Below are 22,063 nucleotides of genomic sequence, written 5' to 3'. Positions count from 1 at the left end.
GAACTCCTGACCTCAGGTGATCCACCCACCTCAGCCTCCCAAAGTGCTGGGATTACAGGCTTGAGCCACCACGCCCGGCCTGGGGTACCTCCTTTATGGTACTGTAGACATATATTTAGGCTAATGTGGCCATCAGCAAGTTTGACACAGCTAGCTAGGTACCTGGTTACGTCATCAGGGAAACAAATTCTCCCTGAAGTTGTGTGCAGCTAGCTCTCTCCTCTGACCCTGTCGCGTACGTGGGTGCTTGCAGCTCCCCTGGCCGGGGCTTCGGAGTGACTTTCTGCATCTCTTCTTCTCAAGTCACCAGTGCCAACTCAAGGAGCCCAGCCAGCCGCTGCCACTGCCCAGCGAGGGCTCTCTGGAGGACGAGGAGCTTCCTGCCCAGAGATACGAAAGAGATCTAGTCCAGAAGCTGAAAGTCCTCAGACATGAACTGTCGCTTCAGCAGCCCCAAGCTGGTCATTGCCGCATCGAAGTGTCCAGAGAAGAAATCTTCGAGGTAGAGAGTTCAGGGCCACTGCCCAGACCCTGTTCAGAAACAAATAAGGCAATTCAGACAAAGGAATCTCAAATGCGATTGTTTTCAAGGGCTGCTTTAAATGAACTGCTTTGTGGGTGATGTCTGCGTTTCAGGGAACCCTTCTTTCTGTTTGGTATTTGAGGTATTGATTTTATTACTAAGGGAAGTGCAGAGTTTGTCAGGACCACAGCCTGTCTAGAGGGAGGGAATGGTATTCATTTCCTCTTATGGTAAAAATGGAAAAACTAAATAGTTTCACCTCTAGGTGAAAACCTAGAGGTGTATACAGAAACTAGCACTAAAAAATAGTGGGAACCGCCTTGTCTACATGATGTGGGTTAAATATTCCTGCAGTCTGCAATCTGCGCTTTCCCCAGAGCCAGGTAGTCTCCCTCCTCTCTTCTTGTATGAGATGTCATCTGAGGGCTGTCCTTCACAGGGCAGCTCAGGGGCTGGGGGCCATCCTGCTTCTCCTGTGGAAATTGGCGAGGAGCAGGTGGCTCTTGGGACAGGCTCTGTCCCTTACACAGCTTCCTGCAGGAGCAGGTCCCTAAACAGACCAGGCCCTTTTCCCAAGAAAGCTGACCATACAGGAAAATCTCCATGGCATTTGGGCCATTTCCTGCCCTCCTTTGTGGAAGACAATGTCAGAAATGATCAAAGGAGACTGAGCACAGATTCTCCCTGGGTGACAGCACTAAGGGAGCACTGGGGGGCCAAGGGAGCTGAGCGCCTTCCCCACCGCGAGGGCTGGGCCTGGGTGTTGGATGGGCAGCTTGGCCACAGCGCCCAGCCCTGCCTGCTGCATGTATGCCCTTGTTGCAGGGTAGAAAAGCGCTGAAGTACTGACTTCACTACCAGCTCGTTTCCTCTTTCCCTCTCGGGTTGCCAGAGTTTGTTTGGGTTTTTTTTTTTTTTTTTTTTTTTTTTTGAGACGGAGTCTTGCACTGTTGCCCAGGCTGGAGTGCAGCGGCATGATCTCGGCTCACTGCAACCTCTGACTCCCAGGTTCAAGCGATTCTCCTGTCTCAGCCTCCTGTGTAGCTGGGATTACAGGCGCCCGCCACCAGGCCCAGCTAATTTTTTGTATTTTTAGTAGAGATGGGGGTTTCACCATGTTGGCCAGGCTGGTCTTGAACTTCTGACCTCAAGTGATCCGCTCACTTTGGCCTCCCAAAGTACCGGCATTACAGGCGGAGCCACCGCGCCCGGCTGGGTTGCTGGAGTTTGAATTGCGTTAAATTTAAAGCATGAAAAATTTCTTAAGTGCCTCGTTACTGAATCTACATCTACAAACACGTAGCGGCTTCTGCTTCAAGTGCTGAGTGTGAGGGAATAGCAGGCTGATCACATGTGTTCTGTGCTGTGCTTAAGCCACCTTATGTCTTACTTAAAATCTTTTTGCCTTTTGACTCAGTGGGAAATCAAATGTGATTTTTCACTTTAGATATAAAGAGAGGCTCAGAACTCTCTTAGCGTTCAGACTTTCTAATGTCTTGATTTTGGTTGCGATGCACAAGTTGTCTATAGTGTGCACTGAAATTAATTTATATAGAGAAGAATCAACCCTAGTGAGTTTTGTCCTTAAGTCCTTGGTGATTCACTGAAAACAGACACGTGTTTCCCTGAAGGTTAGTGTTTCCTGGCATCGTGTTTGTTTTGTTGTTGTCTCAGAGGGAGAAACTGAGAAAAAAGATGATGGAATATACTAGATGCCGAAGAAACATTCTGATGAGGAGCCAGATAAAACTTGAATTGGAATGGATGCTTGTTCTTAACCGGGCTCCATTATCAATGACCTTTCATAACTTTAAGAAAAAGAATGTTCTTCTCTCTGAAACTGTGATGTTGCTCTTCAGGAGTCTTACCGCCAGATAATGAAGATGCGACCGAAAGACTTGAAAAAACGGCTGATGGTGAAATTCCGTGGGGAAGAAGGTTTGGATTACGGTGGTGTGGCCAGGTAAGCTGCTTGTTCATTCACCTTCTCTGCTGTGTGGATCTCAGTCTTTTCAAGAGAAGTCATTTGCCCTTCTCCAGTGCTCATCACCAAGCACGCCTGGGCAGGGCTGATGTCTCCTTGGAGCAGTCGGGCCATCATGCGCTGGCTTCAGCCACCCTGCGGAGAATAGGAATTCGTCCGAGCATGCTCGTGCCAGCCTCTTGCCATAACCTACCAGAATATCCGTGATTGTCACCACTAATTGACTTCTTGTAAATCTAGAATTAAACTTTTAAATTCACTCCTTTCTTTTGAAACATGAGGAGCATGCTCCTGAAATTTAACACAGGAGGCAGCCTTGCTCTCCTCTGTAGAGGATTTGCTGCAGGGAGCAGGGCAGGGATTGCATTTGTGCATGTAAATTGCATTTGTGTCAAAGGAATTTTGTAAAATGTTAAAATTTTGGTCAAAATAATTCAAGAAAATGATATTAAAAAACAGAACAGAATGATGAAAAACTGCTATTTCATGTCCTGCTTCTTTTCAGCTTCAAGACAATTTTTTTTTTTGGTCTTTTTTGAGACGGGGTCTTGCTCTGTTGCCCAGGCTGGAGTGCAGTGGCACAATCATAGCTCACTGCAGCCTCAACCTCCTGGGCTCAAGCGATCCTCCTACCTCAGCCTCCCAAGTAGCTGGAACTACAGGTGTGTGCCACCACGCCTGGCTAATTTTTAAAAAGTTTTTTGTAGAGATGAGGTCTTACTATGTTGCCCAGGCTGGTCTCAAACTCCTGGGCTCAAGCCACTCTCCCATCTTGGCCTCCCAAAGTGCTGAGATTGCAGGTGTGAACCACTGTGCTTGGCTAAGACAACTGCTTCTTAACTCTTTTAGCTCTTTTCTTTGAATAGGTATCTTATTATTTCCGGATTTAATGATTTATGGGCATATACATAAGATAGACTGACTCTAGTTACTCTCATGTTCAATTTAGTAATATGGATCTTTTTAGTTCTTCCATCATTTGTAACTTTATGTCCTGTGCTTTCACCTTTATTTTTTTGATGTATCAACTAGAGACATGATCTCTGGACCTCTCATTTGCATAAGAACAGGATATTCATACTTACAACTTTCTCTTCAGCATTCCTTCTGCCTCTTAAATTCTGTCATCTGTAATATTACTTTTATGTTGTCAAGGTTAAGATTTACATTCTCTTCTGTAACCAAAATTTGGTCAGTCTCCTATGCTTGTCTACCAATTATTTGTAAAGGGATGAAAGTTTATACGGTTTATATTATTATGAATGAAAATATTGTCCATTAAGGGTTTAAATAGTATTCTAGAATTTAACTTTTTGGAACAAATTCTAATTTTTCCAAGAATTTCTTCTTCCCTTTTTTTTCTGGAGACCGCGTCTCACTCTATGGCCCAGGCTGGAGTCCACTGGCTGGATCTCGGCTCACTGCTACCTCCACCTCCCAGGTTCAAGTGATTCTCATGCCTCAGCCCCCTGAGTAGCTGGGATTACAGGTGTGAGTCACCATGTCCAGCTAATTTTTATATTTTTAGTAGAGATGGGGTTTCACCATGGTGGCCAGGTGGGTGTTGAACTACTGACCTCAGGTGATCCTCCCGCCTTGGCTTCCCTCCCCAGTAGCTTTCATTGTCTCTACTGCCCCTTGAACTTCAAGTCCTCCAGGATGGTTACACATCATACCTTCTGACAGCCCCCGTGTCTCCTGCAAGGCCTCTGTGCAGCCTGATGGCGATTCTCTTGCTCCTCTGTGCCGTGGTTGTCCTGAGACTTCACTGCTTCCCTGGGTGAGGTCCATTGTCCTGGGCGTCCCATAGCTTCCCCTTTCTTGGCGTCCTCCCTTGTCATGCTGTGACCACCGCATGGTTGTGTGGTGTGATGTTTCTCTTTCTCATCTGCATCTTCCAAGAGAGTCAAACTACATGCAGTCAGGAACTTGTCTTGTTCACAGCTGATCCCCGGTTCCTAGAACAGCACCTAACACACAGCGGAACACTTGTCTCCGTAAATATGTGCCAAATGAATGAATTTTACTTTTTGTTAATTTCTTCGCACATTTTCTTTCTTTGGTCGTTCTGAAATGCCTGTTACTCAGCTGTCGGACTCCCTGGTTTGGTCTAGTAGGAGTTACATTCCTTCTACGTTTTCCGTAGTCATCCAGTCTTCTGCGTGGAGATGGGTCGTTGTGAATTTCCCTTGACTGACATGATGCTGTAGTGGAAAGAGTTGGGAATCTCTGCTCTGCCACCTCCAGTTTGGTCTTGTAGTGTTATTTCACCACTGGAGTCTTCCTCCTAATGGGATGATACTTAGAGAGCGGTAGAGAGATTTCAGTTGCATGTGTATTACACATGTGCAGGTGTGTGTTCATTATCCGATCTGTGGGAGTTAGGCTACACTTGTCTCCCCAGTATTTAGTCCTGAAGTCCTTTCTGTAGCCTCTCTTTTTGGCCTGTTTAGTTATTGCTTCCCTTACCACTTCCAGAACAGAACTGATTGTATCTTTACGCTGTCCATGGCTCGGTCGGAATGTTTGCTTGTATTTTAATCACTTCCTGTCTAGACAACTGGAGGTCTTTGTCTTTTTCAAAAAAGGTTCTTCCTAAATTGAAACTCCAAAACTTGGGATGAATTCAAATTCAGCAATGTTGCCTTTGTAGTAAAAAGAGACTTTATAGGATTCGGAGTCTCATCTCTTCTGGCAGTTCCTTTCTGTTCTTTTGAGTACAATGAAGAACTGTTTTTGTTTGATATTTTTTGTGTATTCTCACGATTTTCTTGGACAGATTATCTGCATTTGTGTCTGTCCTTCCCTATTCTCTCTCATTTCTGTTTGAAAAAGTAAGAAATTCTAGAATAAAATTTGGAGCTGCTATCTTAATGCGATCCGTTGAAAAGGAGTTTTGAGTAGAATGAATAGAAGACTCTTTGTAGATCTGCCACAGGTGTTTGTCTAAGGGCTGGGCTTAATGCAACCTGAGTGTAGCCACTGAACCATACAATTTCTATTTAAAGTGCCTTTTTTTTTTGGCTTGACTGTTTTTAACTTTGGGGTTTTTTAAATAATAAAATGATGCAAACATTAAAGAAATTCAGAAAATAACAACTTAGGCTGGGCGTGGTGGCTCACGCCTGTAATCCTGGCACTTTGGGAGGCCGAGGTGGGTGGATCATTTGAGGTCAGGAGTTCGAGGCCACCCTGGCCAACATGGTGAAACCCCGTCTCTACTAAAAAATCCAGAAAATAGCCGGGCCTGGTGGCGCGTGCCTGTAGTGCCAGCTACTCGGGAGGCAGGAAAATCGCTTGGACCCGGAAGGCAGAGGTTGCAGTGAGCCAAGATCATGCCACTGCACTCCAGCCTGGGCGACAGAGTGAGACTCCATCTCAGGGGAAAAAAAAAAAAATGTAGAAATTTTAGCGCGTCTCAAATGCATTTTTGTTGTTTGCTCCCAGGGAGTGGCTTTACTTGCTGTGCCATGAAATGCTGAATCCTTATTACGGGCTCTTCCAGTATTCTACGGACAATATTTACATGTTGCAAATAAATCCGGATTCTTCAATCAACCCTGTAAGTATGAATGAACAAAGAGGTAGGGAATTGAGTTGGAGAAGTTTTGAGATGGATTTTCAGTTTCATTCTCAGTTCTTGGTCTATTTGTTGTAGACTTAATCAAAGACAGTGGTAAGCAAAACATGGAGAGGTAAAGTGAAAACTGAATTAAGATGGATGATTCCAATCCTGTATTTTCAGAGATCGTGATCACTGGGTGTGCTGTGTTGAAGGAGATGAAGGGTGAAACTGAGCTGTTCATACACTCACACTTTGTGATCATTTGAGGGAACTCTGGTGTGATGATCGTATGTGTTCATGGTGTCATTCTAAGGAGTAGGTTCCGAAGTCCAGCCTCCTCCCGGTCAAAACTGGAATCTTTCCAGAACTAGCTTTTTAAGCCACAAATGCTGCCACCCTTAGCGTGCTGGTTTTAGAGATGAGGAAGTCAGTGCAGTGTTTGCACGCCCAGCTCAAGGGTGGGCAGCTGGCCAGCAGGGGACTCCTCCTGTGGCACCACGGCCTTCACCAGTGTCCTGCACAGGCCACTGAGGCGAAGTCGGGACAGGCTCCGCTTGTGCATTCAAATGTGGAAGAACCTTTTACCAACATGGAAGCAGAGTTTTGATTCATTTTTTGAGGTGAACATAATTCAAACCTGAAAGTAGAGACGTGTGGTTCCTGAGTTAAGACCAGAATGGCTCTGGTTCTAGAATGGTTCTTTTCTTTTTTTTGAGAGAGAGTCTCGCTGTGTCCCCCAGGCTGGAGTGCAGTGGCATGATCTCTGCTCACTGCAACCTCTGCCTCCCAGGTTCAAGCGATTCTTCCGCCTCAGCCTCCCGAGTAGCTGGGATCACAGACCCCTGGCACCAGGCCCAGCTAGTTTTTGTATTTTTAGTAGAGATGGGGTTTTGCCATGTTGGCCAGGCTGGTCTCGAACTCCTGACCTCGGGTGATCTGCCTGCCTCAGCCTCCCAAAGTGTTGAGATTACAGGCGTGAGCAACCATGCTCGGCCTAGGATTGTTATTTGACTTGGCTTACTCATACATATTTTCCTGTGGTCTTTTTTTCCCCCTTAGCATTTCTTCCCTCCCTCCCTCTCTTTCCCTCTCTTCCTTTCGTTCTGGATCGAGGGAGTGGTGGTGGAGGAGGAAGGGAGGGAGTGGTGGTGGAGGAGGAAGGGAACTTGCCCTTTTCTTTCCTGTGCAGTGGGAGGAAGCGCAGGGCTGGCTTCCTGGGTGCGCATCCAGCATGGTGCCGAGGCCCTGCAGTGTCAAGGCCCTGGGCTTGGTTCGATTCTCTGTTGTCACGAAGGTGAAATTCTCAGTCGTTGCTGAACACGGGGCTCCTCTGCCAGTTATATGGCCCTTCTGAGGAGGTGTTGGCCCTGAGAGCATACAAAACGCTGTCCAGCGAATCTAGGCAAATTTCTGCTACACAAGCAGCCTTCTTTCACTTGTTCAGGAGCGGGGCCTGTGAGTCCCTGAGTCAGTAGGTCTGGTTGCCTCTGGGACACTTTTCCCAAGAAGCTTGGGGACAGCACGAGATTCCCACATTGGCCGGCATCATGCTGACAAATTCGTGTTCTCTGGTGCCCCCTACAGGACCACTTGTCTTATTTCCACTTTGTGGGGCGGATCATGGGGCTGGCTGTGTTCCATGGACACTACATCAACGGGGGCTTCACAGTGCCCTTCTATAAGCAGCTGCTGGGGAAGCCCATCCAGCTCTCAGATCTGGAATCTGTGGACCCAGAGCTGCATAAGAGCTTGGTGTGGATCCTGTAAGTATTGACTGACAGCCGGTCACCTGGCTTACGGCCCACGACCACGTCTATCTTATGTGTGTGTGTGTGTGTATTTTGGGGATGCGTGTGAAGCCATTGTATTATAACCTGAAACAAAAAAGGAGATTCTTTGGGAGGCGGAGGCGGGCAGATCAATTCAGTCCAGGAGTTCGAGACCAGCCTGGGCAACACAGTGAGACCCCGTTACTGCAAAAAAATACAAAAAAAACCCACCAGATCTAGCAAAAAGTACTCAGTTGACTTATTTTCCTCGTGATGTTGGGCAGGTTTCTCTTCATGGACTAGTTTCTTTTGTTTCCTTGAATGAAGAAGGTGCGATCACAGACGTTAACAGGCCACTCCCCAGGCCCGTTGTGGGGTGTGTGTGACACTCAGGGTATCTCCAGTTAACCTACACAGGGGCCAAGCAAGTATCAAAACAAAATTAACATTTAGTTACCTCTGCTTTAGAATTATTCTAAACACTCTGTTAAGAGCAGCAGGCAGTGACAAGATGAACCGTGACTATCACGGGTCCTTGCAGATTTCACGGGGAGAAAACATCAGGCTCTGACAGATGGAGGGAATGTGGGTGAGTCGGAGTCGGGGCTCCTGGTTGTGTCCCATGTGTCACATGTTCCAACTTGAACAGGGGACTCTGGGGATCAGGTAGAAAATCTTCCACTCAGCTGGGTGCGGTGGCTCATGCCTATTATCCCAGCACTTTGGGGAGGCCAAGGTGGGTGGATCACTTGCTCTTTTCACTTGAGGTCAAAGGTTGGAGTTTGAGACCAACCTGGCCAACGTGGTGAAATCCCGTCCCTACTAAAATTAAAAAAATTTTAAAAAGCCAGGTGTGGCACATGCCTGTAATCCCAGCTACTCAGGAGGCTGAGGCAGGAAAATTGCTTTAACCCAGGAGGCAGAGGTTGCAGTGAGCTGAGACCACACCACTGCACTCCAGCCTGGATGACAGAGTGAGTCTCTGTCTCAAAAAAAAAAAAAAAAGATAGAAAAAGAAAATCTTCCACTCTGCCTAGGCTCAAAAACGATGGCAGATTCAAGAGCTAGTTTTCACTTTCGAGTACTTTTGTGTTTGAACTGATGCCTTTGGGAAGGCTGCCTCTAAGGGAGGAACAGTATTTTTGTTTTTTTTTTTTTTGAGACGGAGTCTTGCTCTGTCACCCAGGCTCGAGTGCAGTGGCTCAATTATCGGCTCAACGCAACCTCCACCTCCCGGGTTCAAGCAATTCTCCTGCCTCAGCTTCCTGAGTAGCTGGGACTACAGGCGCCTGCCACCACATCTGGCTAATTTTTTGTATTTTTAGTAGAGATGGGGTTTCACCATGTTGGCCAGGCTGGTCTCAATCTCCTGACCTCGTAATCCACCCGCCTCGGTATCCCAAAGTGCTGGGATTACAGGTGTAAGCCGCTGTACCCGGCCAGGCACAGTATTTTCTTGGCATGGCTTCATCTCCAGGTCAATTTCCCTTTGACCCTGGTACCTCTTCACGTTCCTGCCTTTTGACTCCCACACTGCTTACAAAGCAGCTGGGTTGTGGGTCCCCTGAAATCACAGGATGGTACAGCAACCTGCTGCCCGCCTTCTATGACTGTGGAAGCCAGGAGCCGGGACATCTGGAAACAGAGCTGTGGTCTCAGGGTCCTCCAGCACCTGTTGCTGTGCCACCCCCACGCAGGTTCTGTGTCTGCCCGAGGCTGTCCTGTCTTGCAGCCCCGGGTTTGGCAGTCGTAAATGTTTTCTGTCTACCCAATGGCCCCGTGTGGTGGCAGAGCTCTAACCTACATCCTTCTGTCTTATTTCAACAGAGAGAACGACATCACGCCTGTACTGGACCACACCTTCTGCGTGGAACACAACGCCTTCGGGCGGATCCTGCAGCATGAACTGAAACCCAATGGCAGAAATGTGCCGGTCACAGAGGAGAACAAGAAAGAATACGTTCGGTAATGCCACCTGTCGGGGACGGCCGGGTGCCTGGGGCGCGGCTGAGCCTGCATTTAGTTGCTGTAGCTCCTTCGCTGTGTGAGGCCTGCGTGTCCCTGATGGCTGGCGCTTATGATCAGATCACATGAACAGAGGCGACTTTCAGAAACCGACAGCTCAGCAGCAGCGTCAGGGATCTGCTTGGAGGGGCCCTGATGGGGCCAGGCCTGGCCTGAGGGACAGAGCCCATGTGGGGAAGGACTTTTCAGTGACCACCTAATTCTGGGTGCAAAGGTGGGGGGCAAAGGAGAGAGCAGCAGCTTGGAGGGTCTCTCGCGCTCAGTCCGAGGAAGCCAGCCTCTCAGTTTTTTTCCACCCCTAATTTGAGGCAGATCTGTGTTCAGGCCTAGGCACTTGCAGCTGAGAACTATGTGGGCACGTCTGTGTGCCACGCTGTCCTGTGCTGTACTTTCAAATGTACTTTTACACATTTAAACAATTTTTAAATTTTTACATGGTCTTGCTATGTTGCCAGGCTGGTCTCGAACCCCTGGCCTCAAGCAATCCTCTTGCTTCCGCCTCCCAAGGGGCTGGCATTGCAGGCGTGAGCCGCCATGCCTGGCCAGAACATGCTTTCACATTGCAGCAATTGATGTGACAGATCAGGTTCAATCCTCCTGTTTTCGCGAGCAAATCGGAATGAATCAGGGCACGTGCTGAGTCATTTTTAACGTGATGCCAAGGTTTGGTACTACTAGCTGGTGGTGTGTTTGTCTGTCTTGGAGAGATCCGGGGAGTGGGGGGCCCAGTGTGTTCCCATGTTTGTCAGACTGTGATATCAGAACCTGCTCACAGGTCGGGCGCAGTGGCTCACGCCTGTAATCCCAACACTTTGGGAGACCGAGGCGGGCGGATCACCTGAGGTCAGGAGCTCGAGACCAGCCATGGCCAACATGGTGAAACCCCATCTCCACTAAAAATACAAAAATTAGCCAGGTGTGGTGGTGGGTGCCTGTAATCCTAGCTACTGGGGAGGGTGAGGCAGAAGAATTGCTTGAACCCAGGAGGCTGAGGTTGCAGTGAGCCGAGATTGAGCCATTGCACTCCAGCCTGGGTGACAGAGTGAGACCCTGTCTCCAAAAAAACCCTGCCCATGGCGGAAAATCCACTTGGTGTTGCATCCAACTTGCGAGTTTTTCTTCCAGGTTGTATGTAAACTGGAGGTTTATGAGAGGAATCGAAGCCCAGTTCTTAGCTCTGCAGAAGGGGTTCAATGAGCTCATCCCTCAACATCTGCTGAAGCCTTTTGACCAGAAGGAACTGGAGGTATGTGCCTGCTGTGCGGAGTCGACCCAGGGCGTCCCTGTGGCTGGCGTCTGCCTGTTTTAAATCCTTGCTGCAGGGGGCAGTGTGTGCCGTTTTCTAGTAAGCCTAGGAGCTGTTGGGGTTCCCAGACTAGAGCCAGGGCTGGAGCAAGAGTGGGGAGTAGAGGGTGTTCATGCCAGTTAGTAACCGGCGAGATGTCTGCTTGGTGGTAGGAAATCTGACTAACTCCCGGGAAACTGTTCAAGGTGGCTGTGGCTTCCCTTGTTTGCAAGATCTCTAGCAGGGGAGATTGCATAGCCCTCTCCTGTCTTGGGAGAACCAGGTTCTCCCACAAGAGCATCTTACTGCTTTTTATTCTGGCTCTGCCTAGGAACAAGGGGCTACTGTCTTCTCTAGTCATACTGCATGCACTTGAACACGGTGATTCATTCAGCCCTTATCCATCTCTGGTGCCAAATAGCTCAAGCCGTGTAGATTGTTCTCCAAGTCTTTCTGCTGCCAGTGAGGAGAGCTTGGGAGCCAAGAGCTTGGATGGAGCAGTAGTTCTGGGGTGAACTTTTGTGTTTTTTTTTTTGAGACACGGTCTCGCTCTGTTGCTCAAGCTGGAGTGCAGTGGTGCAATCATGGCTCACTGCAGCCTCAACCTCCCAGGCTGAAGCCATCCTCCCACCTCAGCCTCCCGAGTAGCTGAGGCTACAGGTGCATGTCATCATGCCTGGCTAATTTTTGTATTTGTTGTAGAGACGGGGTTTCGCCATGTTGCCCAGGCTGGCCTTGAACTCCTGGGCTCAAGTGATCTGCCCAACTTCGGCCCCCACAAAGTGCTGGGACTACAGGCGTGAGCCACTGCACCCAGCAGGGGTTGAACTTTTTAAGCCAGTTGCGGAAACATGCCCTATCGGCCCCAGCCCCACGTAACTCTTGCTGAATTCTCCTCTCTTCAGACTTGAAACTCCACATGTCCTTGAGTGTCCTGGAGAGACCCTGGGACGTGCCCTTATTCATGGTTAGCTCTGTTCAGTGTCACCAGTTGGTTCTTTGATACTCCTCACCGATGCAGAGCAAAAACCCTGCTTTGGTTATAAAATAACATCCCATCAACAGCTGTGCACTGCGGTCCTTGGGGTTGGAGACCCGTTTGGAGGAGGCGGACGGAAGCATGTGCCACAGGCCTCCTGTTTGTAGCTTTCTTCCTGTCTCAACATCTGCCTAGTACACAGCTGCTGCTTTGCTTGGGAATCGACTTTTCACTGTTGTGTGTCGGGTACCTAGGAGGCGCGTCCTGACGTGGGTTTATGCATTTTGGAAGTAATTCACCTTTCTGCACCTCCTCAGCTGATCATAGGCGGTCTGGATAAAATAGACTTGAACGACTGGAAGTCGAACACGCGGCTGAAGCACTGTGTGGCCGACAGCAACATCGTGCGGTGGTTCTGGCAAGCGGTGGAGACGTTCGATGAAGAAAGGAGGGCCAGGCTCCTGCAGTTTGTGACTGGGTCCACGCGAGTCCCGCTCCAAGGCTTCAAGGCTTTGCAAGGTGACTGACGTGGAGGCGGGGCTATTCGATGACGCGTCTATGTGGGCTGTGGGCAGGAAGAGCTGGAAGGTGGCTGGGATGTTTTTCTGAGATGTGTGCTAGAAAATGGCATAAGGAATGTTCTCCAGTAGCTAATGCTCTGCCCTACAGAGGTGGTTACCTGGCAGGGGCCGTGTGTGAGCAGGTGTGGGGCCCCGCTGAGCAAAGACTGTGGAGCCACTCCACGGCACGTGGATTCCCCCTCCTCACTGCTTCCAAAAAGCCAAGAGGGTCTGGACAGCAGGGGCCTTCAGAGTGTCTGTGAGGCCAGCTTAGCCAAGATCCCAGGGAGGGAGCTATGGGGGAACCGCCCCCAGTCTCAGTGGCTCCAAAGCTTGGAGCTGCACATGAATCCGTTTAGCCACAAACCACACCGAAAGATGATGTCCTGCTCACTCTGTTTAAGCCACTGAGGTCGCTGGAAGTGGGGTGGAATTCTGTGCGAAAGGTGCCCATCTGCCTGTAGGGCAGGCGGCCTAATGTCTCATCTTTTACACTTACTTAGGGTTTGGAGGGGACGTTGCTGGAAGGAGTGAGGTGAGTGAAGGGTGTCACCATACTGAAATTTAGCTGATTGGACTGTAAATGCTGATAGACACACAGACACATTGTAAACACAGAATATTCCCTCTGCCTCGCTGAGTAAAATGAGGTTAATTCCATTTCAGTCGGCTTTGGCCATCAGGGCACCTGCATCTTTTCCATTGTGACCTCTGCCTATAGATTTGCTGCTGGGGGCCCAGCATGGATAAAAAGGGGTTTGAGGCTGAGCCCCGCTCGTATCTGGGAGCCTCTGTCTGCCTGACCAGCCTGACCATGACAGCTGCTCCCAGAGCTTGCTGGTGCCTGTCATTTACAAAGCCTTTCTCATTCAGTTCTCCCAACAACCCTGAGAGCCTGGCTGATGGGGATTATTAGCCCCATTCCATGGATGAGGAAGCCGAGACTCACTGAGGTCATGGGATTTATTATCCCCCTGAGGAAAAAAAACAGGAGGTGTGAGTGGGGAGGCAGGGCAGGAATCCAGGCTTCCTGACCAAGTCACTTTTCTCATGGCGCCATTGTCTTGCCCACAGCAGGTCCACATGCTAAACGTTCCTGCTTAGAGATAGTCCCTGTCGTCGTAAGGGTCTCATTAGTCCTCCAATAATTGGATAGACTTTAGCCCAGTGTCCTCCAAGTGTCTAGAAGGTGGGTCAGAGGTGACCAGGGTCACAGTCCAGAACAGGGAGTGCTGGTGCTGTGGGAGGGGACTGAATGGTGGCCCGGGCAGAGTGGCCAGGGCCCTGCAGGAGGTCTCTGAAGGCCCTCACCTGGCCCAGCCTGTCCTGACTCCCCAGGAGGCTGGGGCTTGGAGGGTGTGGCCTGTGAGGGGGAGGAGCCAGCTTCCTGTCCCAGGTCCCCAGGAACCAGGGGCTGCACACTGAGACCCTCTGCCCAACATAAAGATGGTGTCTCTGCTGGTCCTCATGGCTCCCGGATTCCTGTCCTGCCGCTGACCTTGGCCCAGCTTGAAAGGAGTATCTGTGAATACACAGGAGCAAGGGGCAGCAGAGCCAAGGCCTGTGCCCTCTGCGCCCTCCTTTCCCGGCACCTGGCACCCCTGTCAGCTAGCCGTCTTTGCAGCAGCAGTGGTGGCTGCTGGCCAGCCTGGTGCTCACTTGGGGCTGAGTTTGGAAACACCTGAGCAAGAAGGGGCCTGGTGCCTCTCCCTGCCCTACAGAACTGGTGGGCAAGTCGTCTATTCCAGAGGGTGGGTACAAATAGCTCTGACCCTCAGGGAGCCTGTCTGGAGCAGGCCCATGGTCAGGGTGCACTTTAGCGGGGGGCCTTAGCAGTCCTTGCTCTGCCCCCTGCAATATTCTAAAATGTTGGAATCTTGGCTGAGTGTGGTGGCTCACGCCTGTAATCCCAGCACTCTGGGAGGCCGAGGCAGGTGGATCACCTGAGGTGATCCAGGAGTTCCAGACCAGCGTGGGAAACATGGCAAAACCCCGTCTCTACTAAAAATACAATAATTAGCCAGGCGTGGTGGCATGTACCTGTTATCCCAGCTACTCGGGAGGCAGGAGAATTGCTTGAACCCGGCAGTCAGATGTTGCAGTGAGCCGAGACTGCCCCACTGCACTCCAGCCTGAGCAACAGAGTGAGACCCTGTCTCAAAAAAGTGTCTGAATTTTGTCACTTTGATAGCCATTGCAGGCATGTCCTAAAACCAGGCCTGGGAACCTCATGGCCCTCTCACAGGACAGCCTGCCTGGGTGTGGGGGTGGGAATGTGGTCAGGGCCCTGCTCCTGGGGGCTGTGTGGCCGGGAAGCGCCACGGCTGTAACTCTGAAGTACATTAACTAGAATGTTGTCTTGTAAGGTTCTACAGGCGCGGCAGGGCCCCGGCTGTTCACCATCCACCTGATAGATGCGAACACAGACAACCTTCCGAAGGCCCATACCTGGTAAGCACCGCGGCCAGGAAGTCACGGCGTCCTGGGAGCCCCAGAGGATGCTGACGTTCACGTTTTTTTTTGTTTTTTGTTTTTTGTTTTTTGAGATGGAGTCTCTGCCAAAATATTTTTGTCGTCATCAGAACTCAAAAGCCACAGCACCTGAGACAGAAGGAGAAATTCTAGAGTTGAATGACAATTCTGAAGCCCTCAAGCAAGAGACCTTCCCCCCGACATTACGACACTGTATAGAGCGGCTTTACTGGCCATGTAAAAAAATATCTGTAAGAGGGCCAACATTATTGCTAAACTTAACATACATCTTACAGTATATATAACCTAAAATTTAAATATAGATTTTCTCTTGATTTAGTTTTTTGTTTTTGAGACAGTCTTGCTTTGTCACTCAGGATGGAGTGCAGTGGCACGATCTCGGCTCACTGCAACCTCTGCCTCCTGGGTTCAAGCAATTCTCGTGCCTCAGCCTCCTGAGTAGCTGGGACTACAGGTGCACGCCACCACACTTGGCTAATTTTTGTATTTTTAGTAGAGATGGGGTTTCGCCATGTTGACCAGGCTAGTCTGGAACTCCTGGCCTCAGGTGATCTGCCCACCTCGGCCTCCCAAAGTGCTGAGATTACAGGCGTGAGCCACCAAGCCCGGCATCATGTTATTTTTTAAAGCTGTTTTCCGATTTGTAGGACTCTGTTTCATTTATGCCAATTCTCAATGACTGGCAGTAGTGCTTGTGTCAGATGGGACAAGTACTTTGCAGCGTCCCACACAAAGGTTGTCAGAGTCTCTTATGAAACTAATTTTGTTATGAGCCATGTAATTAATTAATATTGGTGTTTCAGTGGAGTGTGGCTACCACTCCAGCAGGCTCAAGTCTTCCTCTCTGCCAGGTCTTATGTACACACACCTGTTGGTAAGGAAAATTGTATAGTTTTTAGTTTGGATGTATTGGGCTTCACTTTATCTGACATTTCTGGGTCCCCATCTTCTTGGAATCCTGCTTATGACACATGTACCTTGTCTATTGCAAATGTTTTCTTCCTAAATTTTAACTTAAAAATGAGTCTCCATAGTAGATTATTTCCTGTATGGTTTAAAAATACAATCACTTGCGTACACTTTGTCCTGGAACCATCCATTGAGACGAGTAGCCACATTTCCTTGGGGGAACCAGTTCTAGATGCTGCTGAGATGATGGAAGGTTCCTGTCTTGGAACCCAAGGATGCGGGGTCAGATGCTAGCTGTGACACCCTCTGACATGTGATTTGGGGCAAGTGACTTCATATTCTAACTTGGTTTTCCACACCTGTGAAATGGGGTAATGCAGCTGGTCCTGGACCATGGTGGGTGCCAAGGTCCTGCTCCAAGCATGGCTGTGGCGTCCATTACGGGAACGCACCATGTTGGCTGCACACCCTACTCACAAGGCTTTTGTCCATTAGTAGTTTAGTGCTTGGAGTTAGATGGATGTGGAAAGTATGCTCTGAAGGTCCAGAAAAAAGAGTGCCTGCCCTGGAACCCAGCTCTGTAGAGACAGAAACCATCCTTAATTGCTTACCCTAGAAAGCCAGAAGTCACTGTACATCCTCTGGGTCACAATTTTGTATTTTTTGGTTTGCTACGATAGCTTCTTAAAGGATGTCTTTTTCTTTGCACAAATACTGGAAATGAGCTTCCCCCTGGAAATATCGAGTCAAAAGTTGAATATTCATTTCATCTTTTAAGGATTTGTCATCTTGTTAGTTTTGAGATCTATTTTGTTTTTGCAGGGAATTTTCCAGACTGCCCTGTTTTGGTCTCAGATCAAGTCCCAGAGGAACAGACAGACACGCAGTACATCGTTAGTGGTGATGTTGCCTGACAGCCAGTCTAGGTTACAGGGGCTGCCAAAGAGGCATTCCCAGTACAGAGAAAGAATTTCTCCCAAAGAAAGACAGACAAACAGAAAACAAGTGGAGAGCTTTGTCCTGATAGAAGCAGTAAATAGTAACTTGGTTATGTTTTGGTTGTGAAAGCCCAAGACTTACTTTACTGTGTGTTGATTGGGCACAGTGGCTCCCAGCACGTTGAGAGGGCAAGGCAGGAGGTTCACTTGAGGCCAGGAGTTTGAGAGCAGCCTGGGCAACCTAGCGAGACCCTGTCTCTACCAAAAAGCAAAAACAAATTACAAATCTTTGTATTAGAAGCAGAAAAACACAGGGGACATGGAGAACTCCTCACCAGCCCTGCCCCACCCCCCATTCCTCTCCCCTCCCACACACACTTCTCACTGCCTGTCCTTGGCCTTGAGGTTGGTCCTAGGGCTGGACTGCCCACACGGTGACTCTCTTTTGTCCTTTTTCAGCTTTAACCGGATCGACATTCCACCATATGAGTCCTATGAGAAGCTCTACGAGAAGCTGCTGACAGCCGTGGAGGAGACCTGCGGGTTTGCTGTGGAGTGAAAAGCAACCAAAGGCAACAGAGTCTAGCTCATGGCCACCAGACCAAAAGCATCCAGCTTCTGTGCACCTCCTGCAAAGCTGGCAGAGGCCCTGGAATTCCAGATCACCTGAGGGGAAAGGGTTGTCTCTCTCCTTTCTGTTGGGGGAGGGGGATGGGGGACTTTTGTTGGTGGCTCCCACCCATATATCCCTCCTTTACCATAGTACTCCCACCCACTTCCATCACCCATCCAATAAAATGCAGCCAGGTTTAGCCTTTGGCTTTGGTCACACAGGATATTCTGCTGTGGTTGCAACCCATGTGGTGATAAGGCTCACGGCCCTGAGCTCTATACGGGAGCATCAACTCACAGTTAGGGGACTGGGCGTGGCTGATTGAGGGTTTGGAACTGGTGGCTATCCCAGCTATTCCATCTCAAAACAGCCTTGAGGCCCCTTTTCAATTTGAGCAGCTGCTAGATATCTTATCTTATCAGAGCTCAGATTCCAGATTTTACATCCCAGCAGCGGGTTCTGGGTAGCAGATCAATTTCCAACTGGAAAATAACTATATAATGTATGCTTATTGGAATTCTGCCACAGCAGGAAGCTTGAGTCAAAATGTGTTTCCCCTTTGAAAGGAGAAGGAATTGGAGCAGCTTTTCCTGGAGGCCCAGGATATTTCTTTTCTGGGTATCTTGGCTGAAAATTTTGTTTTACATAGAGAAAAACGATCTTTTAAGGGTCCCTTTTGCTGCATTATCTGTCCAGTTTGACTTTTTTTTCAGTGAAAACACCATGTCACGGAGTGTAGGAAAGAGCAGACCAAAATCAGCCCTAGAGCCAACCAGTCAGTCCCAAAGCTGTGACCTCTGTGCCACTGTTGTCCATAGAAGAGCATCGACTGTGTCACTTAAAATATTAGTAAACCATGATGCAGCAACTGCTAAGAGCTAAACTAACAAAATTGTGTCATCATAGCTGCTGGCTTGGTGTGAACTCACTTAAAAGCAATGGTGAAAGGATAACCTTGATGATGTAAATCCACCCAAAGATACTGTTCTACAAAAAGTAGGGTGTGGACGCAAACCTGTGACCGCAGAGGGGGACGACTCCACACTGCCTCATGTGGCCCCTTTCCCAGTGGCAGCTGGTGACACTAACGATTGCTACTCGGTTCACTTGCCCAGATGTCTTCATATGATGAGCAAGGCCAGAAGCAAGCCTAGATTCGAAGTTTCTGACACCATTTCCAGTTTGCACAAAAGTCAGTATTTTATCTTAAAGTGGCTTGATTTCCAATAGCTGAACTTGGGCAGAAAACAGCAGCAGCAGCCAATGTTCCTATGTGGTTTCTTTGTTGTTGTTTTTGTTTGGGGTGGGGGCAAGTACAGGGTAATTCATGAGCAAGACATTTCACTGCTGTCGAAGTCTCTGGGATCCCGCTGTGGGTCTGAGATGGCCTGGGAAGGACCTTGTGGACGACGGTTTTATCTGTTCTTTTTGTCACTGTTTGTTAATTTCTGGGCTGCTGAGGTTCTAGAATGGAAGGGCTGCCAAATGAGGTTTGCTGCAGGAGGAAAGTTTAATCCCCCATTCCAAAAGTCCAGGCCAAATGGTGGGCTTAGCCTCTTTGAAAAGTTCTGCCTTGCCCCCACAGGTGGGCACATCCTGTGTCTCATTCACCATAATGCTTCCTGAGGGTGTTCTAGAAGCCCGTTCCCCAGTGGCTGTATCCAGCCTTTCCTTGCATCATCTTCCTCTTGAAGGTGAGGAAGTGAAAACTACAGACCTCCCCTGGACAGCCCACTCTCTATCACGAGCCTAACCCGCGGGAGGCGGAAGAGACATCCATTCGAGAACTGAAGCGGCCTCCGGGATGAGGTCGGAGGCCCCACCTGATTTTCCTGGTGGTGGTATCCAAAATCTGCAGTAACTAGGAAGGAAACCAGGGTCTCATGGTTTAAAAGACTTTGAAGCAGGAATGTTGCATTTGACGCCTTTAAAACTACCTTTTTGCTGTTGGGAGGAGTCGGGGGCGAGCCTTAGCAGCTGCACCGCCATCCCCATGCTGGTCGGTGCTGCCCTGCCTCTCGTGCCGGGTGTTGCTTCAGCCCAGAGCCAGAGGGCTGGGTCCCAGGTCCTCCACAGGTGGCCCCGGTGGACACACGCGTTCCCGTCCTGGCCTCCGTCTCTGCTTTTCCACTTCTACCTGCGTGTGGGTTTGCCGCCTTGTCATTGGTTGTGTGAGTGTCGCAGACCTTTCCAGAGCTCCGGTTCACTCTTTCCAAACAGGCCTCCCTGTCGGTGGCACTGCACTCCTAGAACCTTCAGTTTCTACGATGGTTTGTTTGGTCCTTTTGAACCACCCCAAAGAACTCAACATGGCAAAGCAAATGGTAAAAGCTTCCCGACTGTTCTACTTTGGGTCCGCACGAAGCCCACTCACGTGTGATCTCTGTGTTGCCCCTCTCGGTGGTCCCAGGCGATCCAGCCATGCCCCCTGCCCCTCTGCCCAGATGCTTCAGGGGCCCGGCTTTTCAGGCTTGCCCTCACCAGCGGCCGTCAGCCGACACTCAGGGATGTAGCTAACACCACTCCGCTAGTGCTTTCAGTAGGAAGAGCTGAGGCTGCCTGGGAGGCCCGGGGCGACCGGAAAAGGGCTCTCTCAAGTTCTGAAAAGAGAATCTGCCACCAGATCGAATTTCGACCCCTGAGCTTGTTCGGACGTTTGGTCCAAATTCAGATTAAGGTGGTCACCCAACCCGAGATGTCAGGAAAGGCCTTCTGCAGAGAAAATGTCCCCCCACCCGCCATCTGCAGCCAGGTGTGTGCCACACGGCAGCCTTCCCAAAACATAGTATGGATTTTAAAAATGTGTTTATTTTTTTTTCTCAACCACTTTATAACGTATTTTTTAATTTATTTTGTAATGTCTTGTTTTGAAGTATTGCTGCTATCCTTGTTATCCTTCCCACTGTTTTTATCGCTGATTTATTTTGTGAAAGTTGTACACTAATGTTCTGTTTTATGTCAAAATCAAAAGTATTTAATGAAATACTAGTTCTATTTAATGTGGTTATGGAACCAGCTGGAAACACAAAACAAACAGTGATTGTACAGCAGGCTGGGCCCAGGAGGTCAGGTTCATTTTGTTACATATGCAATAAACTCACGACTTTACATTTTTGGCGTCTGTTATTTTGGTGTGGAAATGAGATTCCAGTGTCTTTGCAAACCCACAAGAAAGGAAGTGTGTAGGCGGCAGGAATACTGGCAAGGGCCTTCCAAGGAAGAAGGACAGAGATAAGGATAGAATTGTAAGGGAAACTAATGGCAATATGGTAGTGGGTTGAAAGTGCTCTATCGGGAAAAAACATGGGATTGAGAAAATTTAGAATTTCTTTGCGCACTGGTTGTCTTTTCGTTTTTTCCCTTATTTTTATTTTTATTTTTTTGAGATGGAGTTTTGCTCTTGTTGCCCAGGCTGGAGTGCAGTGGCGCAATCTCGGCTCACTGCAACCTCCACCTCCCAGGTTCAAGCAATTCTCCTGCCTCAGCCTCCCGAGTAGCTGGGATTACAGGCTTGCGCCACCATGCCCGGCTAATTTTGTATTTTTAGTAGAGATGGGGTTTCTCCATGTTGGTCAAGCTGTTCTGAAACTCCCAACCTCAGGTGATCCACCCGCCTTGGCCTCCCAAAGTGCCGGGATTACAGGCATGAGCTACTGTGCCCAGCCCTTACTTTTTTAAAAAGTTGTAGTAAAAATACTGTCAGCCCTACATACCAGTGGGTTCCACATATATGGATCCAACTGGGGATCAAAAATATTTTTTTGGCTGGGTGCGGTCAGGAGCTGGAGACCAGTCCCAGCTTCTTGGGAGGCTGAGGCATAAGAATTGCTTGAACCTGAGAGGTGGAGTTTGCAGTGAGCTGAGATCACGCTACTGCACTCCAGCCTAGGCAACACAGCAAGACTGTCTCAAAAAAAAAAAAAAAAAAAAATTTTTTTTTTAAATGGATGGTTGCATCAGAACATGAATTGATTTTCTTTTCTTTTCATTATTCCCTAAACCATACAGAATAAAAACTACTTACATGGCATTTATATTGTATTAGAAATTATAAACAATCTAGAGATGATTTAAAGTATATAGGAGGATGACTTTTTTTTTTTTAAAAAAAAAGACAGAGTCTCACTCTGTCACCCAGGTTAGAGTGCAGTGACACAATCTTGGCTCACTGCAACCTTCGCCTCCCGGGTTCAAGCGATTCTCCCACCTCAGCCTCCCGAGTAGCTGGGACTACAGGAATGCGCCACCATGCCCGGCTAATTTTTGTATTTTCAGTAGAGATGAGGTTTTACCATGTTGCCCAGGCTGGTCTCAAACTCCTCCACCCACCTCCACCTTCCAAAGTGCTGGGATTACAGGCATGAGCCACTGCACCTGGCATTACTGACATCTTAACAAAGTTAAGTCTTCCAATCTATGA

At 48.8% G+C, this 22,063-nt stretch overlaps 1 protein-coding gene and 1 long non-coding RNA gene across 14 annotated transcripts in view; one reads left to right on the top strand and one right to left on the bottom strand.

The window, feature by feature from the left end:
• The window catches only part of SMURF1 (SMAD specific E3 ubiquitin protein ligase 1), a 116,347-nt gene extending 95,596 nt beyond the window's left edge, over positions 1 to 20,751 (top strand). For 6 of the 12 annotated variants that reach the window (XM_034964506.3, XM_034964503.3, XM_055115156.2 and 3 more), the window contains 9 exons: positions 304 to 502; positions 2,383 to 2,486; positions 5,955 to 6,069; positions 7,657 to 7,835; positions 9,669 to 9,806; positions 10,992 to 11,112; positions 12,448 to 12,649; positions 15,057 to 15,141; positions 17,490 to 20,751. In XM_034964506.3, coding sequence (XP_034820397.1) covers positions 304 to 502; positions 2,383 to 2,486; positions 5,955 to 6,069; positions 7,657 to 7,835; positions 9,669 to 9,806; positions 10,992 to 11,112; positions 12,448 to 12,649; positions 15,057 to 15,141; positions 17,490 to 17,589 — 1,243 coding nt within the window. In that variant the 3' untranslated portion in view covers positions 17,590 to 20,751. Of the gene's footprint in view, positions 1 to 303; positions 503 to 2,382; positions 2,487 to 5,954; positions 6,070 to 7,656; positions 7,836 to 9,668; positions 9,807 to 10,991; positions 11,113 to 12,447; positions 12,650 to 13,193; positions 13,226 to 15,056; positions 15,142 to 17,489 lie in introns of all 12 variants that reach the window. The other 6 variants (XM_034964507.3, XM_034964504.4, XM_055115154.1 and 3 more) reach the window with 2 other exon arrangements.
• Positions 395 to 17,533, bottom strand: LOC106634984 (uncharacterized). Of its 2 annotated transcripts, none has more exons than XR_010112628.1 (5): positions 17,409 to 17,533; positions 17,173 to 17,288; positions 16,704 to 16,824; positions 15,139 to 15,291; positions 395 to 531 (listed from the first exon to the last, which is right to left on the bottom strand). It is a non-coding gene; the product is annotated as an uncharacterized LOC106634984 (long non-coding RNA). The 2 variants fall into 2 exon arrangements; XR_010112629.1 differs by adding an exon at positions 8,073 to 8,250 and having other exon boundaries at positions 398 to 531; positions 17,173 to 17,494.
• Positions 20,752 to 22,063: the final 1,312 nt, after the last annotated feature.

Source organism: Pan paniscus, chromosome 6 (genome assembly GCF_029289425.2).
Source record: "Pan paniscus chromosome 6, NHGRI_mPanPan1-v2.0_pri, whole genome shotgun sequence".
Lineage (NCBI taxonomy): Eukaryota > Metazoa > Chordata > Mammalia > Primates > Hominidae > Pan > Pan paniscus.
The sequence above is the reverse complement of the archived record's forward strand: the minus strand, read 5'-3'. Positions and strand labels throughout refer to the sequence as shown.